Source organism: Podarcis gaigeae (assembly GCF_964106915.1).
Source record: "Podarcis gaigeae genome assembly, chromosome: 5".
In the NCBI taxonomy this organism is placed as follows: Eukaryota; Metazoa; Chordata; class Lepidosauria; order Squamata; family Lacertidae; genus Podarcis; species Podarcis gaigeae.
The window spans coordinates 57,643,014-57,664,588 of record NC_139681.1 but is presented as its reverse complement, the minus strand read 5'-3'; the positions used below and the strand labels follow the sequence as shown (position 1 = coordinate 57,664,588).

The window sequence follows — 21,575 nt, the reverse complement described above, 5'->3', positions numbered from 1 at the left end:
TAATTTGGATCAGGGCCATGATGGAGATAGAGCTTAACACTTTCTCTGGGGCTGCCCTCCCCCATTCTTCTATTTGGCCCAGGTAGCAAAACATATAGGTGTCATATAGAACATTTTACAGGCTCCTTGATATATAGAGGTCAAAATCTAGAGATTTAGAGGAGAAAAGGCTCCTGCCACCCCAACCCCAACCCCCTCCAATAGACTGATCTGTCTCCTCATTTGACCTTGCCCTGAACAAAGCCACTCCCACGGCTCCTATTAACATGTTGCAGTCATTTTATTACGGTCAATAGCCAGTGTCAAGATAAAAACACCAATTACAAAATTGAAAAGCTGAGAGCAAAATAAAATAGTATAAAATCACATCCACATAAAAAAGCAGTTCTAGTTGGGACTCTTCTGGAGCTGGCCATGTTCCCAGGGTGTGAAGGCATTTACAATATTGCTGCCAGATAGGAGAAGAGGAGGGGGAGATGCTTGTTGCAGTTCTAGGTTTGTGTTGTGTGTATTGTAATCATTTATATTAGACAGGACATCCATGTGTGCATTGACAGAGGAGATACACTTTGATGAACGCTCCCATGTCTCCCTAGAAAGTAAACTTTCAGGGATTTCATGGCATGCCCTCCAGCCTGCCAAGATGTCATTTCTGGGTCTGGTGGACCCACAATGATGGGAAAGAGAGGCTAAAATGCAGAGTGTAGGGAGATGTGGCATATTTCTCTTGCAATTCTTTCTACTATGAGTACTGTAGCTCCTTTTGCTGGTCATTCCAGCGCAGTGAGTGTCCTTAGTTGTGTCATTTCATAATTATATCATGCTGTATCCCCATGACAGCTAACAGTGATGAGAGTGATGCCATCAATGCCATTACGGTGGAAAAAAGCACAGATGGGAAGCTGGGCTTCAGTGTGCGTGGAGGCTCAGAGCATGGCCTGGGTATCTTCGTCAGCAAGGTGGAGGAGGGCAGCAGTGCAGGTAAGCAAAATCTCTCCAATCCTCCCAGCCTTAAAAAGAGACAACAAGCTGCTCGGATGTTCTATCCATAAAATCAGAACTTCATTCTAGTCCCTGCAACACTGGCAGAATCACCTAGACTTAAATCTTTACCAGCAAGTGGTCTTCCAGTGCTGACCAGTTCTTCTCCAGGACCTAACCCATGTCTGGAGGTTGCAGCAAAACCCAAGCAAAGTAATTTATTTGAGACAATGTTTATGTGTCACGTTGCTAAGTAGTTCTGGAAGCACATCAGTATAGAATTCCATGACATCGCAAAATGTCAGATTCTCCGAGAGCCATGCATACAGGTCTTTAGAGCCATGCATACAGGTCTTTAGAAGAATAAGTCTTTTAAACAGAGAGAGAAAATATGCTATCAAGGCTATTATTATTATTTATTACATTTTTAGCCCACCTTTTCCCCAAGGAACTCAATGTGGTATACATGGTCCTCTCCCTCCTCTGAGGCAAAAGGGCCAAAGAAGGAAATTATAAAGTAAAAGCCTGCTGTTGTTATATAAATAAACTGGGAATATAAAGGAAGGGGATAAGAGAGAAAAGCTTTTACAGGAGGAAGAAGCAAATGTCTAAGGACCAAGGAGGAGAGATGAAAGAAACTTGTAGTTGTGGGAGAGGGGCAGAAATTAGGTAGAAGTTGAGTGTGAAAGGAGAGTGGGAGAAGAAATTACAGAAGATGGGTAAAAATACTTTTAGGGTCATGCGGGAATGGGGAGGGGAAAATATTTTTAAAAGACTTTTCCACTTGGAGCCCCTGAATCAGCAAATCCTGCCTGAAATGAGGAGGCCCTCACAATACCTCCATAGCAAATTATGTACTTAGCCTGAGGAAAACTGACCCATTGAACTCCTTGCCACAAGAACAATGCTGTGGCAGAGTTTAACCATTTGCAAAGATGGATTAGATATCAGTGGGAAACAATGTCAGTAAATGCCAGCTGTTTTTTCCAAACTCTGCTTCCTGAACCACCATTTTGTGACTGAGGTAGACCTCAGTAGTTTTCAGCTGTTTCAACTGGGAGTAGAAAGTTTTAGAAACCCTGCCTTACTCTAAAATGTGTGCGCTATATACTTTGATATTTTGTCATTTTAGTAATACTGTAAAAAAAAATAATAATTAAGAAAACCAGGAAAGAGAAACCCTCTCTAATCCTTAGCCCAAGTTGAGTTACCTGTATTTAATACCAACAGAACAGGCTGGGCTGTGTGTTGGAGATAAAATCACAGAGGTGAATAGTGTGAGCTTGGAGAACATTACAATGGGAAGCGCAGTCAAAGTCCTGACGGGGAACAACCGGCTGCGGATGGTCGTGAGACGCATGGGCAAAGTGCCAGGGATAAAGTTCTCCAAAGAAAAGACCACATGGTAAGCGGAACTGCCTGCTATGGTGACACCCTATTGTCAGCAGGCCCTTGGGTAACCAAAAATCACAATGTGTTGTTTGTAAGGGCCGAGGCAAGTGTGCTGGGCTCAGCGGAGCAGAGAAGGTGTGATCGGGTTTCGTGAGAAGCAAGGAGATGCTATCGGCATGAACTCTGACCAGGGCGCAGGAGAGGGACGGGTCAAGGTGACCTGGGGTTACTGGGCTAAATGCTCCCCTCTGACTTAGGGTGCTTCCAGACTACTGCTGTTTCCAGGTGGGGTTCAATCACATACAGTTGCACTGCTTGGGTTGTGTTTACACCATACCTTTTAAAGCACGTTCAAAGCACGCCACCACCTTCACCAAAGAATCCTGGGAACTGTGGCCTACCCCTCACAGAGCTCGCATTCCCAGCACCCTTAGCAAACTACAGTTCTCAGAATTATTGCAGGAAGGGCAAGGTGCTCTGAATGCGTTTTAAAGGTGTGTTGTGTAGCCAGCTGTAGTTGACTAGGATGTCATGCAATGATCCCTCAAAACAGGGTTGCCATATTTTAAAGGTATAATTCATGACATCTGCAAACTTTTTTTTAGGAAGCCCCCAAAATTGTAGAGCTTTTTAAGGAAACCACCAAACTAATTTGGGAGAAAATAGTGATTTTAAGCTTTTGGAGCTGTTTCCGCTGCTTTTTCCATCACATTGCCATACATCTGGGTTTTGCCTGACATTTTGCCAATTTGGTAAAATCCCGCCCCCCGGATGCCTTTTTTACACCTGAAAACCAGGATGTGTCAGGAATTTTCCTCACATATTGCAAGCTTACCTCAAAAGATCAGAGTTTTTGTATTAAGGAAAGTAACAGGGAAATGCACTGGAAAATGTGGGCTAACTCCTGCTTTTAGGTGACATCGCCAAAGCTCCCTGTAGGCAAATTGGGATGAATAAACAGGCCATTAAAACACATGGGGAAATGAGGCTGGACACAGGCTTTGTGCATAATATGTAGATAGGAAATGAATAGTGATGAGCAGAGGGCTGGGAAATCATCTGCTAATGTGAAAGAGGGAAACAGAAGAGGATCACGGGGGCATGCATGGGACTCTGTAAGCAGCAGGGCTGGATTAAAGCCTTTAGAGCCCCTAAGCACTGAAAAGATTTTGGTGCCCCTTATGCAATTCAAATTCAAACAATGCTAAACTGTAAAACGGCATGTTATTTCTGGAAATGACACAAGACATGTTGAAATTAAAATAGCTTCTTTCTAAGTTTTCTGATTGCAAAACTCTGGATAAATTCATCAAAACTGACTTGATGAAGCACATTCGCCTCCATAAGCAGTAGGGAAAGGGAACCAATACCTATTTCTCTCTCTCTTTTTTATTCGTTTCAGATGAGGAAAAAGCATTATTCACAGCATTCATAACCCGTACAGTTGGTAGTACATATTGTATTCCGTCTTTCATTACTGTGAAAGATCCACGACTGAATTTCATGTTTTCTGTTTCATTAAACTTTGTGACAGTAGAACTGCTGTAGTTGCCCACAAAAGATTCACGTTTAAGTCCTGAGGGTATGAGTGAACTAGTTTTTGGGAATCTTGTAAATATAGTACATCAGATAAGTCTGTATTATTTAGAAAATTAAATCCACTTGATACATTCACATACATTTCACTTCTCTTCATATTAGCTTCAGGTGTATCAGTTATATCACAGTAAGTAGATACGTGAAATTTGTCTCTAAGATTCAGATGCTGTTTCTGATGCGCTGCTGCATTTGCTTGTTTTTTCCTGATTTGCTGGCAGGACTGGGCTACTTTGTAGTTAATTTCAGGCAAGGTATCTTCTAATATGCCCTCAGATCTTTTGAAATCGTTCCTCAAAGTGTGCAACTGGTCTGCTAATGATTGACAGGTCTGCACAGATTTTCAAATCCTTCTTAGTGGTAGCCCCTGTGATTTTGGAAATGTTTTCCCAGGAAGGTTTGGCTGGCTTTAGCACACTCTTCTAATCTGGTTTATAGGCGGGGAGAGGGGGAGCTTTCTGACTGCTTTTGTTTTAGGTTATGCTTGTTGGTGATTATCATATTATTGCGCCACAAACTAGGCCCAAAATACAAGACCTGTGCTTCTTCACACTCCCTCCTTTATAGTCGCTTTTAACCATTTGTCCTTGTTTCTATCATTTTAAGTTATGTATGATATAACCACCTTTTAACTACTAGCTTTTATTCCTTACCTGTTTTAAGTCTTATGTGTTCAGTTTATCCATATGTTTTATCTTATGCTGGTCTGTGGGTCCCGTTGCAATTCTAAGAGAATGAGGGAGGTGTTCATGTTGAGTTCTGGCACCTATTTTTCTAGAAAAATAGCACTGGATATAAGTTTCCTAAAATACAATACGTCATCCCCAGATCCAGCATGGAGAGGTTCTCTTCTGAAACCAGAAATGACCAGGCTCAAGCCCTGTTAAAAGCATGTTCTGGAGACATGTTTTGGTGTCTTGGGTGTCAGCCCTAATAAGCCCTGATTCAAATAAAGTTTTGTTTCAGAGGTTGCCATATGCTAGTGTGGCTGGAGCCATCACACATTGCTTTCATTCTCTTTCTGTCTCACACATGGACACATTAATTCTAATTCTCTCTCTCTCTCTCTCTCTCTCTCTCTCTCTCTCTCTCTCTCCCCCCCCCCCTTCCTCAGCCCCACTCCCCCATATGGCAACTATCCCTAAGAGGGAAAAGCTCCCATTTGCATCCATGGAAGCTTTCCTCTAAGCCTAATTGCCAAATGGGGAGAGCCATTTTTCTCAGGGTGATAGCTGGGGTAGGTGGAAGAAGAGCGAACCCTCCCTGTGTACAATAAATAAATAAATCATCCTGTTCCTTGGGTCTATTCCTAAGTCTCAATTACGGTTGTTCAACATCCAGATTGCAATTCTGGTTACGTTCTGCCTGCCACCTATGGGCTTATTGGTTTTCCAAGTTCCATTCAAAAATATTTCAGCTGTTCATGGGGAAAGGCCTGTGTAGAACTCCCAGAGTCCAGAATACTGGGTGAATTCTTTATCTCGCAACAGGGTTGATGTGGTGAACAAGCGCCTGATTGTGGAGAGGAGTGGCTCAACTCCATCAGACACGAGCTCTGAGATTGGGAGGCGGAGGATCATTCACCTGTATACCACCTCTGATGACTACTGCTTGGGTTTCAACATCCGTGGGGGGAAAGAGTATGGCCTTGGTATCTACGTCTCCAAGTAAGTCTTGAGACTTGTCCACAATTCCACTTGAAAGCATGAGTCTGAGCAGTTTTCTGCTCACCCCACTCAGTTTTCAGGGAAAACCCACTCTTTAGTGCTCAGTCAGAGCAAACATCAACCCAGAGAAAAATCCTGAATTGCCTTTGTTCTGATTGAGCACTAAAGAGCTGTTTCACACTGGAGCTTGCCACTTTTAACTGTTTTGGAATCTTGGTACCACCTTGGCTGAGTACCCACCATACATTTAAAGCACGTTGCTTCCCCCAAAGAATCCTGAGAACTGTAATTTATTCCTAACTGAGCTACAACTCCCAGTACCTTGAACAATCTACAATGTCCAGGATTCTTTGGAAGAAGACATGTGCTTTAAATGTATGGTTTGTATGCAGCCTAAGATTAGGTTTACTATCCCTGCATAATACTTAATAGAAACCATTTCTGTTAAGAAGCTCCAGCCATAATGATACGATATAATTCTTTGTAGAAATACAGTAGTACATTGTAGAACTTGTTTTGGTTGCTATCCTTGCTCACTCTGCAAGCAGCAGAATAAACTACCAGAGCTAGCTTGAACCTCAATTATGCACGTTTACTTGGGTGTAAATCTTATTGAACTTAATGGATCTGTTTAATAGGTGCTCTTTAACAGCCTTGATCCACATTTTAAATGTAAAATTGGGTTAGGTATATCATGAGAAAAAGGTAGATTTCCCCCCACTCTTTTGGTTCAGGGCTGTGAGTGTAATGGTTATTCAATCTTATTTGAATTTGATACCAAATATTGATCCTTCTTTCAGGTTAATTAATCTAGAGTAAAATGGCCATATCTTATGTCTGTAGTATTATCTTGTGTCTGTGTAGCATTTGTATGCGACTGTAGCAGCCCTCTTGCCTCTTGTATTTAGACTTTTTCAATCAAGTTTGTTCAGTCCCAAATGCATGCAGCCTCAGAGAAGCCACAGCTGATGTCACCTTCTGTAGCATGACCACATCATTAGATTTGATCCATGGCTTTCTATGATCTGGGGAAAAATAATCTTCAGCTCTGAATACATTTACGGGGCCTATGCCAATCTTCCACAATTAGTTTAAAAGCTGGGTCATTTCAATAATTTACTGAGCCATTGGTGAACTTATTAGAAGGAGTCACTCACATCCTGGCTGTTACCTCCAATCTAATCCCCGGATTTGCAAATCTTTCCCTGGACAAATTCCATTCCCAGAATGTCCCCAGATTTGCAAATTTGTCCCCAGGAAACGTGGCAGCCTCAGCACCCCATAGCCAGCCTGTTAGCAGGCAGGTGGCCGTTGCACAGGAGTGGCGCAAGGCGCACGGTTTCTCTGCCGGCCGGGCAAGGTGCAAAGCCCTTCTTTCGCACCCTGTGAAGCCTAAATGTGCAGACTTTTTTAAAAAACTGGGCAATGGTGCATCACACACCCATGACTACCCCGATCTCCCGCCCCCTTCCCCTTTTGTTTTGACAGATCGGGGGAGGCTGGGGAACCACGGGTGGGCAGCCATTGCCCAGTTTTTAAAAAACTCTCCGCATTTATGTTTCTCAGGGTGAGAAAGAAGGGCTTTGCACCTTTATACAATATGCATGTGTGCTTGGGCCCAGGGTCTTTTGCCTCACCATCCCCACTGGTAAAATCTGGTAACCATAATCTAAAGAGAAGGTAAAAAAGGCTCTTCTGTTTTCAGAATCCATTCTTAACACCTCCATCTCCTTTGAGAGCCATAAGGGAAAGTGCCTTAGAGGGACATGCCTTCCAGTTATGCTAGGAGGAACCAGAGTTGTTGCACCACCCTCATTGTCATAGAATCCTGGAACTGGAGAGTTGGAAAGACCCAAAGGGTCAATAGGCCCAACCCTCTGACAGCCTCCCCCTCTCTGTTGACCAAGAACATGTTCTAGTTCCCCTTGTCCTGTTCACTTGACTTGGAATGCCTTGTATACCTGCCCAAAGCCTCACTGTTCCCATTCAAGAATAATCATCCTAATGTCGTATCGTTCCCAGAGTGGATCCTGGCGGGCTTGCTGAGCTTCATGGGGTCAAGGTCGGCGACCAAGTCCTTGCAGCCAACGGAGTCAAGTTTGACGACATCAGCCATAGCAAGGCAGTGGAAGTGCTAAAGGGGCAGACCCACATCATGCTGACCATCAAGGTGAGGCCTGTGCCTTGCCAAGTGCTGGGCCAAGATTGGGATAGGAAGGGGTGCTACTCTATGGGAGGATGACCCAGTGGTCCCATTACTGTGGGAGGTTAGGGCCATGAGACGAGGCACCAATATCCTGATTGCTGAATGCTGTCAGAGTTCTCACCAGCTCCCATAGTCAGCTTCCTATAGGTGTAATCTCTTTCTCTACCTAGCCAGACATAGGATACATCCTTTCTATGGCTTAGCAGAGAACATGGCACCCTGGCCTAGGAAAATGGCACTTTATAAATAAGTAGGCTACAAAGGGCCAGGGAGCAAAGACTACTATTTTGATAAAGGGCTGATCCACACTTTTGCTTGACCCTTATTTTTGATCATATAGTGTACCCATTAATTCCCCAGGGTTTGAGAGCTTTTCTCGTTATCCCTAGCAAAAATCCGATCTTACCCACTGAACTGAAGCTCAGTTAAGCAAGATCTCTCTTTGGATTTTCCGCACATCTAATGAGATCTGATTCAGTAGGTGAGATTCTTACAAAACAAAGAGGAAAGCTCTTGAATCAGGGCAAATTAACTGGTATAAAACACAATCAAAATACCGGTCAAGTGGAAAGAAAGTAAAAAATACGGGTGAAGCGAAAGTGTTGATAAGCCCTTAGGAAATGGTAGCTGCTAGAGGTGGAAAACAGAAGCCCTCCATTTCTGCTCAAAGTGTCCCGAAAAAGAGACCACGCCCTCTAAGAAGTTGCTTGCCAAAGCAGCAGCACTGAATTCTCTTTCTTGCTGCCTTCTGTGACGCCCAGCAACTCCCTCCCCAAGACGCTGTGGAACCCAGACTCTTGAGACTTAGCAGATTCAGTTTCAGCTGGGAAGGGACCTGGCAGTGGGGGATGCATTATTTATCAAAGTGTCTCTCCGCCTGGGATCGGGTTAGCCTCTGAAGACACCGCTCAGTGCTGGGCAGGCAGCAAATGATCCCATGACGTGTTGTGTCTCTCTTCTGTGCTTTCCATCTAGGAGACGGGGAGGTTCCCTGCATACAAGGAAATGGTGGCTGAGTATTGCTGGCTCAACAGATGTAAGACACAAATGCACATTTTCTGTCTACATTAATATGCTGGATGTTGCTTTGCTAAGGATGAATAAGGAGTGCCAGAGCATCCTGCAAGCAAATTACTTTCCCTCCTTGCATTTCAGAAAACAACCCTCCTTCCTCCCTCACCCTTGCGTTTGGGCTGTTTGCAAAGAATGCAGTGTCATCAAAAGACAAAACATGCAGAAAAAATAGCCCAGGAGTGGGTGCTGTGTTGCACAGACCATTGTTGATGGAGCTCAAATTCTCTCCTCCCAGTTGGCATTTTCGCCCTTAAGGACATGCTTGTAAAAGCATAGATCTATGAGTCTGTTGCACGAAGAAAGAAAACAGCAGTTCAGAGGAGCATAGGAAGCTGCCTAATAGTGAGTCAGGACATTGGTACAGTGGTACCTTGGTTCTCAAACTTGATCCATTCCAGAAGTCCATTCCAAAACTAAAGCATTCCAAAACCAAGGTGTGCTTTCCCATAAAGTAATGCAAAATGGATTAATCCATTCCAGACTTTTAAAAACAACTCCTAAAACAGCAGTTTAACATGAATTTTACTGTCTAATGAGACCACTGATCCATAAAATGAAAGCAATAAACAATGTACTGCAGTCACATAATCGATCAATCAGTAGCTGAACTGGGTTCCACACAGTCACAAAAACAAAAAAGAGCCACAAAAACAAAAACGCAAAATAAATAGCAAAAATAGACAGACCTCAGCGTAACACTCAAATCGGAAGTGTGGCACTCCAAACGGAAGCGTAACACTCAAAACGGAGCATGTTTGACTTCTGAAAACAGTTCACAAACCAGAACACTTACTTCTGGGTTTGCAGTGTTTGGGCTCCAAGTTGTTTGAGTACCAAGGCATTTGAGAACCAAGGTACCACTGTACATCTAACTCAGTATCAGGTGGGTATCCATGGCACACTCATAATCTCATTCCACACAGCAATAATAATAGCAGTGCTTGAACTATCTGGCACAACAATTGGGGTTGTTGTTTTTCCCCAGATACAAAGTTGTAGCACATTCCTTGCTGTGGAAATGCAATATTCCCACAACAAAAGCAATGTAAGTCATTTGGCCTGTGTGCAATAATGGGTAGCTTCTGTGCATTTATTGTACTAACATGGATTGTCAAAACAGGAAAGACTCCTATAATGCTCATCTCTCTCTCTCCCTTTCTTTCTCTCTCTCTCCACACAGTGACCAATGGCCAGTTGCAGGAGCTGTCCCAGACCTCGGAATCCAGCTCCTCTGCATCATCCTACTCCTCAGGCACCCCCTTCAGCTCCATGAATGGCCTGTTCATGGCCCCGATCCCCAGCTCAGCAGCACAAAGTTGCATGGTAGATGTTGGCATCTCTGCTGAACTGCCAGTCCAGAGACACACCTTGGAGAGAGCAGAGACCGCCATGCAGACTGATCCGCTGTCGGACGGTGCCTCCTATTCGGGGAGTCTGGTGATGGAGACCCGACGGGTTGTGGAGCCCTTGAAGATCCTGAAAGACACCGCCATCCGCACCGAGAGCCTCAAAGAGTCCTTCCGCTTGAAGAAGCACCGGCCCTTTGCCAGCAGAGAGACAACAGACCCCTCCCCTAAAACTGCCCTCCTTCTGGCACTCAGCCGTCCACGACAGCCCATCAAGAGATCGCAGAGCTATCTGACCATTTATGGTAGGTGCCATGGGACCATTATTCTTACCATGGTTCATGGAAACTGCAACAGGATTCTAGGTACTCCTTCCAGTCGCCCTCCCCGTGTCCCGTTTCCCCCCAGGGAGCATTCCATGCACACTGAGCATGCTCAGTCTTTATTGAGCCACTGGGGTGATAGGGGTACCTTTCTGTTTTGACTACATAAATACTGAGAGAATTGAGATTGCTGCTGCTGTTATCATCATTATCATTATAGCAATAATGGCAATAATGTAGTGTAAATCAGGAGGGTTGCAGTTTTGGAAAGCTTACATTTCCCTCCCCGTTTCATTCTGCATTAATGCAACATTATTATGATGTCAAATATTAAATGTGGACCCAGGAAATAATTTCATGGAGGAAGAAGGAGAGAGGGATAAAGCAAAGAGAAGAGGATTGGCCAAATTCATGGAAGATAAGTCTATCAGTGGCTACCAGCCATGGTTGTGTTCTACCTCCACTGTCAGAGACATTACACCTCTGAGTATCAGCTGCTGGGAATCGCAGGTGGGCAGAGTGCTATTGTGTTCCTGTCCAGCTTGCAGCCTATCCACAGGGATTTGATTGACCACTTCTCTACTAGGGAGTTCTGAAAATGTACCTTATTGTTAAACAGTCCTGGTCCTTAATATGTAGGCAGAGAGGAGAAAATCCCATGGCACATCTGAAAGACACTGGTCTGTGCATTTTGTTCCATCATGCAGAAGGTTTCTGGCCCCCATTTAACAGGCAGAGTCAGAAAGTTATATAATCAGATACCTTTTCTTCTCCTTCTTAAAATGGTACCCACAATACACTGTCAATGGGGCTGGAGTGGGGAAGGATCAGATTTTGGGTTATCCCCTGGCTGTGATCTTCAGGTATGATTTTTGGATTCTTGCCCCAGAGGAGAAACGCCAGAGGAAGAAAGAGAAGCCGGTCTCCCCAGAGAAGAAGGCCACGCTCCAGCGCTCCAAAACCCTCATGAACCTGTTCTTTAAAAGCACCCGGACAGGGAAGCCAAGCTCGGCAGCTGGGTCACCAGAGACACAGAGGCGGTCCAAATCGCCAGCGCGGTCTGATGGCGAGAAAGGTAACAAAAAGATGTCCTGTTTTTAGCATCCTCCAGAGAACACAGTACTCTGGTCCTGCTTGATTGTAAACTTGCGCATGGCAGCAAGATCCACTGAGATTTTGGGTGGGGAGAAGGGAACCTTTAACTACAAGGCTTTCCCCCTTTATTGGGCAGGGACAGAAGCAGGGAGAATAATAGATTGTCAAGTGTGTGAGCATTTCCCCTCACAGAGTTAAAATTCCCAGTGACCCTTAACAAACTACAATACTCAGAAAGGGCAAGAGTGTGTTTTGAATGTGCTTTAAAGCTTATAGTGTGTACACAGCCTGAATGTGATTGCCAGCCAGCAGGCAGAGGAACCAATCACCATTCCTATTTATATCAACAGCTGAGCTGGAGAATTTCTGTTCCTTTCTTGGCTGTCCATTTCTCTCCGCAAACCATGACCAAAAGAGAAGGCCCCGGAATCTGGCCTAGCCAAGATTAGGGGCCCATTTTACCAGGTGGACGTAGACTGGGCTGTTGGCTCATTTAGTAGAGCACTGAGAAACAGCATCTTCCATTCTGTGCTAAGGGCTTTTCCATTTGGCCTTTCATCCTTTCTACTGGTTGGGAGGTTCTTGCCTCGAGCAACAAGGGAGCACAACGGAAGTGCATTTGCCAAATGCTGATGCTTTGATGTGAAGCAGCTAGAGCAGGAGTCTGTCTACAGGCAGGAAGGTGGCCAGAGTCTGTCTGTGAGGCACATTAATCCTCTGGAGGTCACATTTGGCAGAACAAGTTGTCATAACCCTTTCTTCAGCATTTCATCACTAAACTGGAAGTGTCAGGAAAAGTCTCTGGGAAACATGGGGAAATGTGGCACAGAGAATTGTACTGTATACTAGCCTGCCTCCCTATGTCAGGGGGGAGGAGCCTCAGGGCCAGGAGCCAAATGTGGCCCCTTCTCCAGATCTCGCTCACTCTGGTCCTCAGAAACTCTGCTCAGGCCCTGCTCTGTGCTCTTGTCTAGTTATTTTACCTGGCTGGGCTGGGTCCTTTGAAGTGCAGTAATACATTTTGGCCACACCCACCACTGGTATGTGGGCCCTGGAAGGTTTGACCATGAGGGAATATGGTCTTCTTCAGGCATCTTTTCTGTGATTATTTGTGCTCGTGATGCTATTGGGGCAGTCATACACCCTTCTGCTTTTGCTGCGTTTGCACTTGCAAAGGTCCAAGGCGTGCATACTGCTTTGCGCAGTCAGTGCACATTCTGTAACTCGCTGCTGAAATCCTGTAACTTTTCGCACCACAAATGTTTGGAGCGGGGGGGGGCACCATTTCACTTGTGTTGCACTAGACGCAGACGTGCCCCTCTATATGGTAAGAATGCACTAACATTGGGGAAACATTGCAGGACAACTAAGAAAGCAGAAAGATGTGTGGATGCCCTGGTATAAACCCATCACTAATGCACAATTATTCCACCGTGACTGGTTGAAGAACACACACATAAAACAATCTGTAGGAGCCAGGAGGTGGTACAGACAGCATTGCCTGTCAGACATGCACAAATTGTGGAAAAAAAACACTTCTCCAAAAGGCAGAATGGCAGTAGTTTTCCTTTTCTCCCTTTTCATCAGACAGAGCAGAGACCAGTCCAAAATGGTCCCCTCTTCCCTCCAATTTGCCCTTCTCCACTACAGTTTCCAAACTATTTGTCTTTGCTCTTTCTTCCCATCTCACCCTCTTGCCTGCAGTTAGCGTCGTACAGAAGATTGTCACCCGCACTCTGAGACGGGGTAACTGAGCAGGAAGGCAGGCTGTGCCTGGCCAACAAGCATGTAGCTTCACGCATGCCTTTGGAAACCCGTGTGTGTGTGTGTGTGTGTGTGTGTGTTGTGTTGCTATCAATTGCTACTTCTTCACGCCTTTCCTTTCTCAGCTGTGAATGTACAACACCTGAACATCCCACATCCAAATCCAGCACCCTGACCATCTTCATCTACACTGGGGTACTTGTGGGTACAGAATACCTTGCATGTGCAATGCCAGTAGTTACCCACAGACAAAAGATTTCAAGTGCATGCTTACATTTCTGGCTTGTGGTTCCAGGTGGCTAATGGCCTCATGCTTTGTTATTCCCGAATTATGTTTTTGCACTGACTTTCTGTGGTGCCCCTCCCAGAAAAAGGCCGCCTTTTCCCCTCCTTGGGCTCCTCTCCCCAGTACAATGGCACGGAGCGCAGCAAAGTCACCGAGAGTCACCTGCTGCTTATTGAAGACATGGCCAGGAAGCTGCTGATGGAGGATGAAGTGGCAGCTGTGCTGAGACACTGCACTCGGGTAAGGATGGAGGACAGCTGCCATGTGCGCCATGGTGCCTGAATGGGCCAATCTCTCCCTTGATTGTGAAATGTCTTGCAACAACTTATGAGCTATAGTTGCCTCACTCTGCCTTCAGTTACGTTTGCACCTCTCTTCCGTAAGGCTGTGCTTTAAAGCATCCCATTTGTCCTGTTGCTGACAGGCTTCCCAGAAGCAGCAGTGCCAAACAGGACGATTAACAGGATGGTCCAACATGAGGCTCTTGTGTTTTGTCTCACTGGTTTGGCAGGCTTTGGTCCGCACCCATTGCATTCATTTAACTAAGAGCCTCTCATTTTGCTTTAAGTGTCATGGCTTCCCCACCAAAGAATCCTGAGATTTGTGATGTGTTGAAAATCTTCAAACGGTTCTTAGCTCCCTTGACAAACTAGAGTTCCCAGGACTTTTGGGGGGAGAGAGAGAGAGAGAGAGAGACTACTCTTAAAGTGGAGTAAGAGTGTTTGTGGCCACAGTTGGTTTGCTTGCTTTTATTTGGAGCCTATTCTGTGCAGGTTTAGGGTGAAAATCTGGTAGGGCAAAGCAGGCATTGGTATGTCTGGCAATCCAACCTTCACTGCAGCTTTGAAGGTCTTACATACCCTCCAATGCATCAAAGGCAAAAAACCAGGATGCCATCTTCCCATTTTTTTTCACCAGAGGACAGCGGCCATTTTTGGTGCTTTGTTCTTGCACCATTTTGTACTGCACCCCCTCCAAAAAAACCCCCAGTGCTTTTGGGGCATGGGTGCCATACAAGATGGGGGAGGTTGCTGTGCGTAATGTCACAGCACCAAAAAGGCCAGTGTCCTCTTGTGAGAAAAAATGTGATATCCTGGTTTTTCTGGGACACTTGCAAGGTATGGAATGTTTGCCCTCACCAGTTTGGTACCTCCCACTTCTCACCATTCCTGTTGGCCTTTGATGTGCCACTAGAGGGAGCTCTGAGCTAGCACATTGTTGAAACTCATTCCCAAGATTGCTTCTGTGAAGCCCAAGGAAGAGAGGGGGGGGCACTAATCTTCGTGCAGAGAGGGACAAATGAAACTAGGGCAGGGAGAGGATTGCTTGATAGCCTGATGCAGCAGCCACCCTGAAACGGGTTTCTTTTTGCTAAGACCGCTAAGGGCAGGATTACTTATCGCTTATCAGGAATCCTATAAACTAATAAAGACTTCTACCTCCAAGCATGCAATTCAACCCTATGCATGTTGAATTGTGTTCACGGGGTGTGTGTGTGTGTGTGTGTGTGTGTGTGTGTGTTACATTCTCGTGTGTCTAGGACTGCAACCTTGAAATGCTTTATTAAAATGTTTAAGGATAGCATTCTGATTAAAATGGCTCAGTCTGCAGATAGGTCCACTGTCTGTATTCTCTTAGATTTTCCTGTCAAGGGTCACACTCCCTTGGGAGTAATCTGTTGAGGGCCACTTACAAATGGTGGGCAGCGCTGAAACCAGCAATGGGAAGAAGCAGAGCCCAATGTGGGCTGGCTGCCCATTTTCTTGGGCTCTTTCTGTAACACCAGCACCACACTGTATCTCTGACATGCCTTGTTCTCTGTCTGACTCTTGTCAGAAGTCTGAACTGATTGCTTGCAGAGGGCTGGGGCCACACGTTGCCCATGTGAAGCTAGGATGAGGCATATGAGTCCAACGTTGGGTCAGGGAGGGGGAACCACCTTTGGTCTGTTTTGGCCTGCCAGGCCTCCCCATTTTCCCCAAATGAATACCTGTCTCACATCTGGATTCCAACAGAAAGCTGGATTGAACCCCCCCAGCCATCCGTTGATGCCCAGGCAGTTCAGTCCTGCTTAGCCTGGGAGAGAGTTCCCTACAGAAAGCAGGATGAAACTCCCCACCCATCACCTGAGCCTAGGGGAAGATGGCCTCCCTTTTGAGGGAGCTGGGCAACAAGAGTAGTAACGGGGATCAGGGGATCTGCTGCTGCTTCAAACTGAATAGCCAGGTGATCTCTGCTGATGGTTACTTTTTCCCCAACACACAGTACATCCAAGAAAGTGGGGTGGAAGATCTGGTGAGGCCACTCCTGGCGATTCTCGACCGGCCTGAAAAGTTGCTTCTCCTCAGAGATATCAGGTAGGAACAGGAAGCAAGAAACTGTGGGAGGCTGAACTGCACCCCTAAACTCAGAGGGTGGGGAGAGGGAGCACAGGAGGGCAGCACACATCATCCCAGCCTTGCCCAGGGTGACCATTGCTTCCTTCTGGTGCTCTTTGGCTATTTGCCATGTTCTTCCCCCAAAACAGCTGCATTGCATGAGCAGAGAGTTGAGCCACCAGACACCCAGGAGTCTTCTCTCCCACTTTTTTTTTTACAGGAGTGTGATCACTCCCACGGATCTGGGCCGTTTTGACAGTATGGTTGTGCCGGTGGAGCTCGAAGCCTATGATGCCCTGAAGAGCAGAACAGGTGAGGAAGAAACCAGCAGGGATCACAGGTTGAAGAAGGAGGGGGTGATGGATGGGGGGGCTTCTCAAAGCTCTCTTTCATTTTATGGATGCTAGAAGCAGTTGGTGGATAGCATTCCTATTTAAAAGGGTTGCCACGAGGAAAGGATTATTTCAGTCTATTTATTTGTCCTGAAAAGAAAGCAAATGGGGTGATTTGGGGAGAGCTCAGCTGAATCAACATTTCTTGCAAACCATCTGAATATTTATTCCAAATGACTGTTGATTTTTCTGCTCAGTTCTTCTTGGCACCAAGAGACAAAATCATGGGTGAAGCCAGGATTTATGTTGCGGGGAGGGGCAGGCTTCATGTTAGGGGACAGAAACTTACTTAAGTATTTTTATTGATTTACTTGATTTGGGGGACAACTGCCCCCCTGCCCTCCTTGGCTACACCCATGGGCAAAATGGATGTAGTGTCATTCATGCAACTAGCAATTGCCCCGTGCAGTGTGAGAAAAGTGGCAGTGGACCCTTTGACTATCTAGGGGCCCCAGCCAGTCCCTTGGCTTGCCAGTCTCCACTGCTGGTTGTGCCTTCAACCTACCCTGAGTGCCAGCAACTGAGCCTGGAGTTGCGTAAAGCAGGGAAGGGAAACATATGGTCCTTGAAGATGGGGCTGGGCTCTAACTCCCAAGATCCCAGATCCTTGGCCATGGTGGCTGAGGCTGATGGAACGTGGAGTCCAGCAATATCTGGAAGGCCTCAGGTTCCCCCATCCTTAATGCAAAGAACGATGAAGTTTCTGAACATGTACATAGCACATCCTCCTTCATCACAGAGTGTGAGCTTAGCTTTGTGTATGTATATATACATATATAATACTCTCATGGGAGTAGGGCGAATAAGCCTTCTATAGAAGAAGAAGGCCTGACATCCGAAGCCCCGGAAGCCCCCTTTTCTCTAGAAATTAACCTCTTAGGAGAAAGTAGCCAGGAAGAAGGGCTGGCCACCATGCCACCTAAGGTCACTGTGCAAAAGAAAATGAAGCTCAATTTGTCCACCTTTCCCTCTTCACAGTGAGGTCACCTGTTCTCCGCCCAGCACAGCAAGAAACACCTCCCAAGAGACATCTCATCACCCCAGTGCCTGGTGAGTCCCCAGCCTTCATCCTTGGGGTCACACACACACCGTGCTTAAATGTAGCCCCCCAAAATACTGTACTTAGGAATCAATGTGGGGGGAAAGACTTTGAGTTTGAGTTTGGGAGTGAGTTATAACACAGATGGCATGAATGTGCACATTTAATTTCATTTGCAAGAGATGTTCTAGTTGCAGCGTTGGGGTTTCTACAAAATGTGGTGTGTTTGGCAAAGGAGGGTGTCAGGCCCAAATATCTGGCACCTCTGGTGCAGTTAACTCAGGCAGCAGGGCTGGTGAAAATCTTCTGTGAGCCTCTGCTCATAGGGAGAGATGGTGCTCTGCAAAGACCATTGGACTGACGAGCTTTAAGCCAGCTCCTTACCTAGGAACCAAGAATGGCACATAGGTATTATGGTAACCAATGGGAAGGGCCATATTTGCGATTCCTGCTAACACACACACACAACTCCAAAAAATCTCAGCCGAGGAAGCATAGTCGAGACAACCATTTCTTTTGTATTCAGTATGGCGATATTAACTCAAAATGTTATGTTTTGAACAAGGTTGAAGTTGGTTGCCATTTCACAAATCCTTATCTGCATGGAAGTACCAGTGCAACCAAGGAACTGGGAAGCATTAGCCAACTTCAACCACACATTTCCAGTCCTTTCCACAAGTTAGGGACAGAGGAAGCTGCCTAAAACCCAGACCATAGGTGTAGAAACAGCTTGGTATTGGCTGGAAGCAGTTCTCACGGGTGTCAGGCAGGGAACATTCCTAGCCAGGGACTGAACCTGAGACCTGCATGCAGAGCAGATGCTCTCCCATGGAGCTACAGTTCCTTCCAAGTTCACTTCAGGCATTCAGATACAGTACTAGACCCATCTCACCCAGTTGCTTTCCCCTTTTCTGAGGATTGCTAGGAGAGGGCTGATCGAGTGATGGTCACATCCTGTGATTCTGGTTTCAGATTTCCGGGGCAGCTTCCTCCTGAAGCCAGTGACCAGCGAGGAGAAAGGAGGGGAGGCGGAGGAAGCAGCAGCAGCAGCGCTGAAGGATAGGATAAAAGGACTGCAGCTCTCATCCAGCCCTAGACGGACTCACCCCCGAGGCTATACCCCTCTTCCCGACGTGCCAGTGGATGCCTACGCCTCCCACAGCATCTCCGCCTCAACTGCTGGGGGCGGTGGACAGCCCCACTGGTTCCTAAGCAAGCCCGCAAAAATGTCAGCGAGCCCCACGCGAGCACCACCCCCTCGGGAAGAGGCGGGGCAACCCCAACAGCAAGGGGACGAGCGGCCTGGCCGAGGGAGGCCTCGCACGCCCAAGTCAAGCCATGGCAAAGCCACAGTGTGGGGGCCACATGGGGAAGTCCAGCCTGCCAAGGACACCCTGTACTCTGCTGTCAACAGGCCCCGAAGAGGTAGGCCCCAGCTGAAGCAGCTCTTCAAGGACGCCCCGGCCGCTGACCAAGAGGGCCTGCTCCAAAATGGCCCCAGTGATGTCCTGGAGGAAGAATATGAGCTGCTGACGGTCAACCTGTCCAAGAGCAAACAGTCTCTGGGTAAGTTAAAGGCACCGCTGACAGCCCTGGAAACGGAAGCAAAGGTCCCAGCCCTTCCTCCTAGGTGATTTGCGTACAGCTAAGGAAACAGCTCTCAACTCTGACTATTATGAGGTGAGGAATCTCAGGCTACCGAAAATAATAGATCTGAGATTTCAGGCTTCAATTCATTGGAAGGTATCAAAGGGAGGGGGGTCACATATAGATAGCAGATTTCCTGTCTATCTATCTATCCAGATAGATTTCCTGTCACCTCCAGCAAAGTGGATAGCAGCTACAGACTCCCTTCAGTCTGGGAAGAGCATTGCAATGATTTGCTACCCAGGTTGCTTGTGTTCCCCTGTGGTGGCCTGGACTGTACTTCCCATTTCCCTAGAACAGGAGAAGGGAGATTGGACTCAACTCCCATCAGCCCCAGCCAGTGTGGCCAATGGTGAAGGAGGACAGGAGCTGTAGTTCAGTAACATCTGGAAGGCTGAAGGACCTCTCCTTCTCCTGACAAGGGAAAGTTCAGAAATCTCTCTGATTTTTCAGCAGGACTACCCTGCTTTGGAGGACTGGTAAACAAGGTGGTGAACACCCGTTTAGAATTAGGTCTCATCCACACCATACATTTAAAGCAGTATTATGCCACTTTTAACAGTCATGGAGAAGTCTTTTGCTTCCAGCCGCAAAACCTTTTGACTTGGTCCTGCTCCCTCACAAGGTCAGGACACCAAATGGGAAGACCATGTGCTTAAGGAGTTTGCAGGCCTATTGTTTGCCGAATTGCAAGTGAAGCATGTGTCCAACTCTCTGGCACCACCTGCTGTTCCAGGCTGTTGGCACACCTGGTGCTCCTGTTCTCCAGACAGGGAGGATGGTATTGGCAGTGGATTGTATTGGCTCAGCCACTTTTCCAACTTACTACCAAGTGCTCACAGAGAACTACTTTGTTTTCCAGGGATCAGTATTTCCGGTGGGATAGAGTCCAAATTGCAGCCAATGGTGAAGATTGAAAAGATTTTTCCAGGAGGAGCAGCATCCCTGAGTGGAGAACTGGAGGTAAGCAGAGCAGCAAAGCAAGGCTGGCTTTCAGCGGCACCAGCTCCATACAGAGGCCAGGTACCCCCCACCCACAAACCTTCCTTGTTTCTCTACTTAGCAGCTGAGTATTACAATCAGCCCACTCATACACCCAGAGCAAAGCACTACTCAGTTATTGATGGCCTGGGCCAGCCTATCTCAACCTTGGGTCCCCAGCTGTTATTGGACTACAATTCCCACCATCCCTAGCTAGCAGGGACAGTGGCCAGGGATGGTGGAAGTTGTAGTCCAACATCTGGGGGCCCAAGGTTGAGAAAGTCTGGTCTAGGAAGCCAATGTAGTGTGTGCTCTCCATGTTACAGGACTATAACTCCCATCAGCCCAAGTCACCATGGCTCAATGGTTAGGGATGGTGTGAGGTCAACAGGATCTGGAGTGCAGCACATGGGCTCTCCCTAGGGTAGCTGATCTTTGCATAGCGATTATATATTTCTTCTCAGTTTGCCCACAGCAACATACACAGCTTCTGCAGGATGCAGCAAACAACACTTACTCTGTGCACTTTCAATAGGATTTGTGCAGCTTGCACATCCAGCTCCTCTCCCCCCCCCCCCATAAACCACCAGCAGAGCAGGACAGCACCCTCCCTCCTATCCCCCATACTAACAGGGAAACAATTTGGCCAAGGTCACCCAGGGGAGTCTGTAATAGAGCAGGCAGCAATCTCTCTCCTCCCCTAATCCCTATACTCTCGCTTTGCTGTCTCTACAGTCTGTTCTTCCCCTCTCCTCCTCCCATCAAAGCAGCCTGTCCCTCTGCACCACTGTTCATGCAGCCTTAATCCTATGCAAGCTTACTCAAAAGTAACTCCTCCCGAGTGCAAGGGAGCTTAATCCCCAAAGATGAACAGCTTCTGTGTGGAACTGCGACACATAGAACCTACTAAATTTACTCCTCTGTTCCTATTGCTATGAATTAATAAATTGCTTTCAATGCAAGCACACTTTTACTGTACAACTGAAAAAGACTGCATGGAGGAATCTATTGCAGCTTGTAGGATCTTGATGAAACCATTGTAATCTAAAAAGATTGGTGCATAAGTGGGACTAATGTGGAAAGAGTAAAAAAAGAGAGAGAGAGAGATTTCAGCCAGTCAAATCCATATACAGGAAGGTAATACAACAATCCTACAAGTGTGCCATATCATATCCCTTTGCCAGGGAGGGAGACCTTCATCGGCAAAGCCTGGATCTATTTATTCATTAATCAATGACGTCTTTATCCCACTTTTTTGTCCCAGTATGAGGACACACTGGGTTATGCTAGCAACACAGGATTTTCCCGTAATCTACAACTAGAGTTCAAGGCATCTCTACAAAACAGACCCACCTTATTCCAGAGTATTTACCATATGTCTCAGAGTCCATCACCACAGGACTGGGAT

At 46.5% G+C, this 21,575-nt stretch overlaps 1 protein-coding gene across 1 annotated transcript in view; it reads left to right on the top strand.

Annotated features, from left to right (window-relative positions):
* PDZD7 (PDZ domain containing 7) overlaps positions 1 to 21,575 on the top strand; it is a 29,848-nt gene that overhangs the window by 1,438 nt on the left and 6,835 nt on the right. Inside the window, exons 2-14 of the mRNA XM_083737931.1 lie at positions 841 to 981; positions 2,212 to 2,386; positions 5,460 to 5,636; positions 7,659 to 7,806; positions 8,818 to 8,878; positions 10,097 to 10,567; positions 11,475 to 11,660; positions 13,813 to 13,970; positions 15,996 to 16,087; positions 16,329 to 16,420; positions 17,479 to 17,550; positions 18,512 to 19,105; positions 20,049 to 20,149. Of these exons, the coding sequence (XP_083594057.1) occupies positions 841 to 981; positions 2,212 to 2,386; positions 5,460 to 5,636; positions 7,659 to 7,806; positions 8,818 to 8,878; positions 10,097 to 10,567; positions 11,475 to 11,660; positions 13,813 to 13,970; positions 15,996 to 16,087; positions 16,329 to 16,420; positions 17,479 to 17,550; positions 18,512 to 19,105; positions 20,049 to 20,149 (2,468 nt within the window). The remainder of the gene's footprint in view (positions 1 to 840; positions 982 to 2,211; positions 2,387 to 5,459; positions 5,637 to 7,658; positions 7,807 to 8,817; positions 8,879 to 10,096; positions 10,568 to 11,474; positions 11,661 to 13,812; positions 13,971 to 15,995; positions 16,088 to 16,328; positions 16,421 to 17,478; positions 17,551 to 18,511; positions 19,106 to 20,048; positions 20,150 to 21,575) is intronic.